The sequence below is a fragment of the Trachymyrmex septentrionalis genome, unplaced genomic scaffold (assembly GCF_001594115.1).
Source record: "Trachymyrmex septentrionalis isolate Tsep2-gDNA-1 unplaced genomic scaffold, Tsep1.0 scaffold108, whole genome shotgun sequence".
Lineage (NCBI taxonomy): Eukaryota > Metazoa > Arthropoda > Insecta > Hymenoptera > Formicidae > Trachymyrmex > Trachymyrmex septentrionalis.
Genome location: NW_017304207.1, coordinates 1062825 through 1073756, shown reverse-complemented (window position 1 = coordinate 1073756; position 10932 = coordinate 1062825). Strand labels below are relative to the sequence as shown.

Here is a 10932-nt window from a genome sequence, read left to right as displayed (position 1 = left end):
TATATATATATTATTAACTGTTCTCACAATTTCAAATTGAGGGCCTATAAACCGTAAGAACAACCAATATGAAAAGCGTTGCCGCGATTTTCATTGATATAACAATATTATGATGGAGTTGCAAACTTCTACAAAATCGTTATCTCGAGATACTGAAATTCAGCTGCCTGATCTAATAATCGCGTGGAAAAAATGTCATTGCGAAATAATATTGAATTACGGGCATCTAAAAAAGCGCAAAAGTTCATCGGTTCCATGCAACTATCTCACTTGATTGGCGGTTGACCGGCTTCTCGTTTTATGCGCCAAAGTACGACTTTCTTTTAACAAAATGCCAACAGGACATTAATTAATTCGACCGGCAGTCAGATATCATCGTCCGCGACTGATCCGCGGAAAGCTCTCGTATATTTGTTGGAATCAATTCGTTTACCTCTAATTCATCATTCGCGACATTTGCTCGCAAATATATTAAATGTGCGCTTTGGGATATATGCGGTTTACATTACAAACAGGGAAACGAACTGAACTACCCGAGCTAGTCGCTTTTAATGAGCACCTAACAATGCGTAACTTTTGACATATATCTGATGATTTTTTCAAGACCCGTTCCACTCGATCCCGCGTTGCTAAATTTTATAGAGAAAGAACAATTTTAATTCCCATCATGGATATGCGATCCGTTCGTTCGAACATGTCGATATTAAACTGCATATTTAGACGAAAATACTGTCTATCAAAGTTAGAACTTATATTTGGCGAATGCCACGTGAATCAGTAATAGAATATTTTTCACACAGCGATTAATGATTTACACTATTTCCACTCAAAATGTAATCTCTTAGGAAGAATGCATTACAATAGTACTAATCATTTATTGATATAAACTATCCAAAAAGTTCACAAATTATAACGTATAAATAATATATAATATACATAAATTACAAATGTCGAAAATAATTGTTAATGACGCAATTACTTTTATTTTTGATAAATAATGAGAAAATGGTCCAAGGTTTCTCATTAATGTAAATAACAAACTAAAAAATAAATCGCAATGAGAATTTAGCGCGGTAAGTGATGCGCAAATTAAAGGTACACTGAGAGAAAAGTGTTTGGTATTGACTATAATTATAATGATAAAATAATTATGGTTTTAAGAGCTTCATTTTTATAGTAATTACTGCTATAATGTTAGTAATAATAATTATATTTCTAATTTTATGTACTAAAAACGTATATAATTGGCAAAGAACTATGATTATATATTATAGTAATTTTCGGTGCTAATTATATATATTTTATATATATGTATATTTTATATATACGTGTATTTTATATAAATATAATTATTACTAACATTATAACAGTATTTATGCAGATGAGCTCCTAACATTAATTATTTTACTAATTGTAATTACAATTGCAATTTTATAGTCAGAAATACCATAATTATTTTATCAATTGTGGTAAAACACTCAGAGAAAGGTTTTTCAATTGAAAGAAACATTTCTTGGGCGAATAACATTTTTCTCTCTCGATGCATAACTATTTAATTAACATTTGAATATATAATTAAACGATTGATTCATCACTTTAAATAATATAAGTGCACTGTCTTGTGTGAAAGCGTCATTCAGACGTTCACTTGCGTAGCTTGCTTCGTGCATTTTATATCGTACTTACAGACAGGATTGCGTATGCTATCGTTCCTCGGGGAATGACGCGCGGCGCATTAACTCGCCGCTAACGCGCTCCTCAATCGACGCCTTAACTCGATTAAGTCGCAGAGAAGAATCAAAAGGCCCCCACGGCATTTTGAAATTTATCAGCGATCAGTGTTGGCCCATTAGAGCCGGTGGCCGGTCTGGAAAGCAGAACCACGAATCTTTCCTCTCTCGGGCCACTCCGTCCATTATACTATCTCGCCGTGTCAATCTCTTAAGTAGCTAGAGAACCGACTAGGACCGCTTTGCATCCGCGCGATACCATCTCCTCCGTCGCTCGTCCGAACGCGAAATAACCGACGACTGTCTCGTTCATCCCTCTCTGAGATCACGTGTCACAAAATTACTCATCAGGACGTTCCTATTCGCGCCGATGAGAATGCAGTAAACGTAAAATGTTCCTGAACTACACTAGGCAGAAATAAGGACCGATAAAAAGCAACACGAAAACTGCATTAATTTATTTTCCTGCAATTTGCAACGGTGAGTTTCTCCGATAAATCTCTTTTATAACAAGATCTGATATGATCTATATGACATACTTATGTGTAATGAATATACTATATAATATGTCCTTATATGAACATATTTTTATGTACGTATACCTATGTATATATAAACACATCTTTTCACATGATGTAAAAATTTTTATGATGCGACATGAAATTGTAATATAGCAAAGCAGCAAAAACATTCGAAATTATTTTTATCTGTCATCACAACGCTTTTCAAAAACAAGTCTCTTCATATCTGTGTCTTATTCCCTTTTAAAAAAATTTATTTTTACAGGGAAGAATAAAACATACATTACCTATTTATTTTCGTTACATAATTAAATGCATTATAAAAATAGATTTGTCTCTCTCTCTCTCTCTCTCTCTCTCTCTCTCTCTCTCTCTCACTTCCATTTATAAAAATTTATTTAAAAAACTTTCTCTGGACTTTTAAAAAATCTCTCTCTGACGATATTTATCGTTTTACTCTAACCATCCAAAGAGTCAAAAATAAGAACCATCTTTAGTCTAGTAGACTATGCTATTTTACTATCTCATCGTCTGTTTTATGACAAAAATATTGAATTATGTATTAACATGTTACTGAAAAACGATTATCCTCTAGATTTCATTTTTAATGTTAACATATTAATAGAAGATTAAAGAGAAATTATTCGTATACAAGTCTAACGTACGGGATAAAATGATAAAAGAAAATCCAATTAATAAAAAAGATTTTATAATCCCATGTGTCAAAGGAATCTCAGGAATGGCAACATCTTTTATTAATAAATCCACAATCATAATAGGTTTTTACTGAACAAATTGAATAAATTTGTAAGGGTTTAAAAAGATAAAATTTTATTTTACAATAGTCATGTTTACAAAATTTCTTGCAAAAATTGCAATGTTTCATACGTTGGACAAACCAAAAGACAATTACGAACTAGAATTAAAGAACATACAAATAACATAAAATTAGATCTTTCCAAACACTGAGTTATCTCTGAACATATTATAAAGTCTAACCACACATTTGATTGGGAGAATGTCAAAATATTAGAAATTGAACATAATTAGAAAAGTCTAATTATAAAAATGATTTATATTAAAGATAAAAAAAATGGTATCAACTATATGAAAGATATCGAGATGCTGGATGGACCATATTTTAATATATTGTACTACGAGAACTATCACATTATAACCAATAGTGTTTCTCTCTCACTAGTTGTAGTCATAATGTAACCAATAGCAATGTTTACACATAATATTGTAAGTTTCTTTATGTATAATATGATACACGATCTGGTTATCTTACAATTAGTCACTTTCGAGCTGTTGGTGGTTATTACAAGATTTTAATTTATTATGTACTGCATACTATTGTTTGATTGATCAATTTGTATTACACTATGTTAACGCTAAGTTTCCAACCAATAATTAAATTGAAAAAACTGTTTCTTAATATAAAAAAACCTATCATAATTCGAAAAATTGTAATTTCGATTGAGAACAATTTTATATATCTTGATTCATATTACCCACAAAGAACTAACACGATTCCCGTTGTTAAACGGACATTTAGTTTTGAATATTTTCACTGTTATCTATTCGTTTGGACATGGTGTGGCAAAGTTATCTTGACTCAATTAATTATCGAATTATTGAAGAGAACGAATGACGATATAATTTTAGAAGAGAAAATTATTGACTCGTCACATCGATATGTTGGAATTTAATATTTTTATTTATTTTTATTTATATTTATATTGCACTGACGAAGTCTCTCTGTGAGTTGAAACGTTTACATTATATGTTGTATCAATTATAATTAATTACCATTATTTAAACATCTTGTTTGTTCGATTATTGCTTGTTATCAAGAGTGTAGTATTGCTTTGAAATTTAATATAATTTTGTTATAAGAATAGACTTGTCTCGATCTTTAAGTGGACTTAAATTCGCAAAATGACAGTATACGTTTCTCTTAAATCTTCATAACGCGCGAAAAACGGTCAATAACGCTTTTTGATTATCAACTACCCCCAGCCAATTCTGATCTCAGCTCTCGGATAACGTCATAAACTTTCGCTTTCCGGGCATAGTGTCGCGTTTAATCCACGAAAATACAGGTCGTTCTCAGGGATGTGCTCCTCGATATAACAGGGCAGCAAGTAGTAAGAGCGACGGCGCTTCGCCACCCTGCACAGCTGCCTCGTAGGATTTAATCACGATGGTTACTCTGTCCCGACCGAAACCAATTATTGCGTAGACGTATCCGCGCACATATATACGAAGCATCCAGTTATTCGAGTCAAACGTGTATATGCCTATCCGGGATCACAGAAATCTGCTTCTACGTATATATCCGTAGTATCTGTACGGGGCAAACGTCATGCGCAAGCAGCATGAGCATATAGGATGATTCGTACTTATTTCCCTCCCCCTTTGAAATTTTTTGCTCGAGTTAGCACACTTGACGTGAAATCTCAACTTGTCTCCTGATCATTCATTTGTAGGTATTAAAAAATTATGTAAGGTCGGATGGCAACTGTAATTCGCGCTATGCGCATAATTGTAAGATGCATAATGTACACACACACACACATATATATATATATATATACATCTAAATCAATAGTATGTAAATTGTGAACTTATTTCATGCAATCTGTTTGAATTTTTTTCAGATGTTTTTGTTTGAAACTAATCTTCGTCGGTGTGTCTAAGAGTGAGAATAACGACACGCAACTTCCAGGTGTAAATTTCTATCGGGTGTCGGGTTAAAACTCCACGGAGCGTGATGCACGAATAAACTTCTTCTGGCGTGCACGTCTTTCGGAAAGCGGAATTAAATTAGTTAATAACCTTCGACCGCCACGAATCGGCAAACACTCGCAATCCCTGTCTTGCAATCTCACGATTGGATAATTAAAATTCACTGAGTAGCTTAAAATAGCGATAACGCTATTAAGCTTGAATTATATTTAATTGCCGTGCGTTCTCTGGTACGAAGCAGTTACAATTAAATTAAATAACGTATCAATTCAGGACTTAGAAACCACTTTTACTTATAATGTAAATTCAAACGAAAACATCTAAATGCTTCCACAATGTGAAAATAATCAAATAAAAATATTCAAAAAGTAGCAAACGTTGTTTCTGATGAAAAAAAAATCCTCCCTCCAAAGTCTATAAAATTTTAAACATTTATGACATTTACTTGCATTTACTAGATACTTGTATTATAAATCTCCACTAAATGGAAAAGAAACGATTAATGATGTTTCATGGTTTTGGATTATTGATGAAAATTTGTAACTTTCTCTAAAACTCTCTTTAAAATGTTGTCAAAACAAAATTATCTCCTAGCCAATTGACATTGGTTGACATTGGTTTATGCTCCTTTAGCTTCTTAAACGGACTGTCCTTGAAGGAAGAAGGGAGATCAATCTGAACAGAGTAATCACCAAAGAGGATGCACGTCAAGAAATAACTAGGAGACTAGCAATTCCGTCTATGAAGGGGACAGAGAGGATCGGAAGGGATTCGTGAAAGGGAGGAAAGTGCGAAGGAAGGGAGGCAGGACGATGGGACGGTAGCATCGGCACTCTCAAAAGAGGGAGGGAGAGAGAGAGAGGGGGGGAGGGAGGGGAGGGAGGGGAGGGAGCCATTATCGATTGTTGTTGATAATTAGACGGTTACAGGCGGGTCAATCGCCAGCTAAGGCGAGGTTATTAGATTGTTGGTTAGTATCGGGCGCAGCTTCTCGCGAAGATGCGTGGGCGTCACGAATACAATAGAGACGCGCGTGTGTTAGATGCGTGCACGCGGTTGCGCAGGGTCGCGAACACCGCGTCGCCATCGCGAGCCACCCCCGATTACTCCCCCCCCCTCTCTCTCTCACCCCCCTACAATTCGATTTAACGCGCTGCGCTGCGACGCGAGAGAAGGTTAATTATGCAGTTAATGAGAAGTACCTGGATATATGTATATCCACATGTACGTACGTACATTAACATGTATGTACGAGAGCGGGTACTGCCGAAAAGAGAAACTTCCCTTGATACGCTACGTCGACGGGACGGATCAGGATGAAGTTAGGATTTACGAGAGAGCGGACGTACGGAGGGCAGGAGGAAGGGGTGGAGGGAGAGCGTGCACGGTGGAAAATACCTATTTGCTGCCGCGATCCCGCAGGATCAATCTCTTCGTCGGTGGTGCCGTTCGGTTTCTTGGACGATATTACACTCGGGGACGGGAATAATGCGAGGTTTGATCGGGCGTTCGTCGACGAGTAACCGCAGCACCCGGGATGGATGTAATTTGCAGGGAAAATGATCGCGTAATAGTTCGCCCAGCGAGCGCAACGCGTTCCGCATTGTGTAATAACGTGCAGTCGTATTAATCTTACCTGAGCCTGGGCTGCGAAAAAAAAAACAAAGGATTAAAATTTATTTTTATTCGTCTTTATTTAATTGCTCACCGCGCAATTTTTATCCATATAAAGTCTTTATAAAGTTCGTCACTACATTCGTATGTCTTACTATCGGATCTTTGATATTCCATTAAATTCATAATGCCAAATTGTAATTTGAGTTACTTTGAATTACTTCGCGAAAGGTCGCAACTACTCCTGTTCAATATGTCACTAATTTAATTAAAATAATGGAGTTGAACAATTTGATTCAAGAATTGTATTAAATGTGTGCGTGACTCAAATTTAATTTATTATTTACTAACAAAAACGCATACGTTAATATGTATGAATGTTGCTTACTTTGAAACTTAAACTTTCACAATTCAATCAATGAAGCGGATTGATTAAATGTGGTTGTTTTTTAACCACATTTTTTTCTATTAAAATATGTCCAAATAATAAATTTGGCCATACATGGAAGTTCAAAATAACAAAATTTAATTCAAGGAATTGATTTATATTTAATCGTTTAATATTTAACGATATGCATAATTGGATCGATTTTAGCAAATAAAAATAATGAATTTTTAATGATTGATAAAGATTTCTTGTACGAATGATTAATAATTACTTATAACATTTAATTAATAACATTTGCGCGTGCGTTTTATATTCACCGTTTTAAATTCCTACGAGTTTAACGGCTAGCATAACTTTAATTATTGTTTAATATTGTAACACTGAGGATGATCGTTTATTAAAAGGTTGAAATAGGTATTTGTTATATGACATTAATACTAATTTTAAGGTAATTACACACATCAACGCAAACACACTTAGTTCGGCTCGCAAGCTCTTTTCTCATTAGTTTCAAATGTTTATTCATACGAGTCTTATCACATTTTTAATTTAATAATTTCTTATATGATTAGTAATTATTAATTATAGCAATCTAATATACAAGGAAATTGTGAAAAAATTCCTACGCTTTTCAAACGGTATTACCTTGAAAGTGAAAATAATGAAACGACTTCTGATTGGGCGTTCAGACGCGAGCAATCATCAACCTCAACGAAAGGTGTAATTTGCAAGGAAAGAGATAGCGTAATAGCTCGGTGGAAGTGCCGCGTGTTGACGCGCTTAAAGTTCTTTCATAGCGACTCAAAGTGCTCGAAAATTACCTAGTGATTACTCACTTAATGATTTAATCCGCGAAATTGCACGGTCTGGCGACGATCGTGTAATTTACGAAGAAAATTGTAATTTATACGAAAGTAGGTAAAAGTGCACGGTAAGATATACAGTAGTACGATAGTATTTTTCCTCGAAGCACAACGGGCTAACGAAACTGTGCAATGCACGCGAGCGTACATTTTTTTCTCTCTCTAATATTAGTATTATATTATGTAATAGTAATATTTTTTTTTCTCACAAGAAAAATTCTTGTGAGATAAAGCTAAAATAAAAATTGAATTTAAAGCAGAATAATTGCTCGAACAAATTACGCAGAATCAATCTACTGTGTCAAAAGTATACACATAGATTTTAGAGTTAGCGTTGTAAATCAATTATACGTTTCCGCTGCGAAACTAACTGAAAATCTACCAGCAAAATTCGTAGTTTGCCTCCGAATTTTCTACGTGTACAATTGTTTGAAATCACGAGTAATCACGCGCGTATATATTTCCTGAATAAATCAAGCAGAGATACGCGATATCGTACAAGAAAGAAACTTTCCAAGGCTACCGGCGGCACACGATGTCATCGCCAGCGCTGTCATCGCCAATGGAAATCTCATTACAATGCACCTGCGCTTTGACAGTGAAACAATTAAGCACAGTGGGCGCCCGGCACGGCATATCGTAGTCGGTCGGACAATTAATTCTGCGCTTAAATCGATTAGACCTCGACCGGAATACCGGGCACGAATACTCGTGGCTATGTTTCTAAATACACAAATACGGTGGAATGTGCCATCGTTATTTGCAGTGAAAATGATCGCGTGATTGTACGGCGTACGTAAATAAATCCCCGTCGCTTTCATTGCGCTGACCCTTTCGTTAACGACGATAACGATGCGGCGATGTGGCCGTCGCCTTAATAAAGCGTCAGATAAGTGGTGTCGAAACGATAGGGGTCCAGTTACACAAATACAACGTGTCACCCAGATACGAAACGAGTGCGTGCTGCTCGCATATTTATCGCGTATTTACGGCGATGTTCTCGTTTATCTCTAAACGATTAGATGATTCTTTCAGGGCACATCCTTCCTTCGAGCACCTAGAAATGAGAACGTTTCCGACTTGACTTATAAATACTCCACTGGAGCTTTATATCTTCATCGCAAAAGTATATATACTAGACTTATTCTGCATATTTTTATTTCCATCCAGAAATATAGAGTCTTAATAAGTCGCCTTATAACAAGTTATATTAATCGTATTAAGCGTAGTTACAATTTCACAAACATATTTATCATTTTCTCTTACATTATTTTTGAAATATTATGTATGCCATGTATGTATATACACATAAAACTTTTTTGGTTAGAGACAGCAGCTTACAAGTTTTGCAACTTGTTTTACACTTCGTATCTTATTTCAAAAATATTTGAGGAGTCTGATTTAATTGCGCAAAAATTATTAGAAAGGGAAAAAAACCCACTTTTCCGCCATTACTTCCGATTATAAAATATTTTATTGTATTTTAGAAATATTAAGAGAGGGATATATAAATGATTATTTCCTGGCACACAGCTTTATTCTCGATAACCAATATCCAATCTTCCACTTTCGCATTAATATCATAAAGGAAGAAGTGTCTCCTATTTATATTTGAAATTATTGACGAAAGAAAAAAATAGCAATTTGGTTCGTTCGCTTCGTTATCTGGCAAAATCATATGGGAAGAACGTTCATTAACTCCCATAATGGTTCATCGTGCTGATTCACATTTTATTTTTGCAAGCTCACCGCGAGATTATATTGTATTTTCATATATAAAGAAAATGTGACAACCGATACTTTATACAGGTATACGCTCTCGCGCGCTCTCGCCGAGAAAAGTAATCCATCCGTTCATAACCGGCGTCCTTCCGTTCTCTCCACAAGCGCCGCATACATTAAACGTCAAATACTCTAATTAATCCTCGTTGTCTCTTTTATATTCAACGAAGCGTAACGCATCGTACTTTTCGCTTGCTCGATCGCACAAAACGTGAGAGAAGTAAGAAAAAGTAGAAGGAGAAGAAATCCAGGCCGCGAATGGCGTTTTAAAGCCGCGCGCCGCGGCCGATTCACCCATACAGGCGTAACGCGTTTCCGCACGCACGCACGCACGCGTTGCAGCACTTCTAATAGCTACTATTATGCGCGCATAATGGGGGTAATAGCTGCGACTCCGGATAAATCGATCACCATTACCGCTCCTATTACCCGTAACGACCGTTTCCGAGGAGACCCTGACCGCTCTCTCTCTCTGTTGCGGCTTCCAGGTGAGAACAGCTGCAACTCCACCGGCGGCGGTAGCGACGAGGAACTCGGCGCGGGCTGCGGAGAGGACATAAACGGTAACGGGGGCAAGAAGAAACACCGTCGCAACCGGACTACCTTCACGACTTACCAACTGCACGAGCTCGAGAGAGCGTTCGAGAAGTCCCACTACCCGGATGTCTATTCCAGGGAGGAGCTCGCCATGAAGGTGAATCTCCCGGAAGTTCGTGTTCAGGTGAGTCATTCTACGAACGAATTCACAGATCGGCCAAAGAAGGAAGAGTAACGTTTTCCTCGCGCTAACTTTTGCGAATACGTGAGTTCGAGAGGGAGAAAGCTTCCTTTCCAAGTTCAAAGTGACGTGATGGGGTTCGATTGAAAAGTACCTTTTCTTTTTATGAAATATACAAAAAGGAACGTGAAAAATCTTTTTATATCTCCTTGTCTCATTTAACAAATTATCATTTTATTAATTGCTTTCACAAATCTTTCCTTTTTTGATATATTAAAATTTATTAAAAGATATATTATATCGAAAATATATGACTATTTTCTATATGCACAAGATGTCCGGAAAGCGTAGTGATTTCTCATGTCCGGAAAAGAAGTGATTCCTCATGTAAAAATATGTCGAATATATCGAATGCAATGTTTTCGTAGAGCTCCTTTTTCCCTCGAAAAAAATCGAGTTTAAATATTTGTTAAAAGTACGTGTGTGCACTTCACTAGCTACAATTAATTTCGTTCACTCAATCTAACTATTCATCGCTGTTTCTATATCAATCTGTCATCTGAAT

The 10932-nt window shown here is 36.0% G+C and overlaps 1 protein-coding gene across 1 annotated transcript in view; it reads left to right on the top strand.

The window, feature by feature from the left end:
• The window catches only part of LOC108747563 (retinal homeobox protein Rx1-like), a 68421-nt gene that overhangs the window by 16054 nt on the left and 41435 nt on the right, over positions 1-10932 (top strand). Inside the window, exon 2 of the mRNA XM_018485124.1 lies at positions 10138-10370. Coding sequence (XP_018340626.1) covers positions 10138-10370 — 233 coding nt within the window. The remainder of the gene's footprint in view (positions 1-10137; positions 10371-10932) is intronic.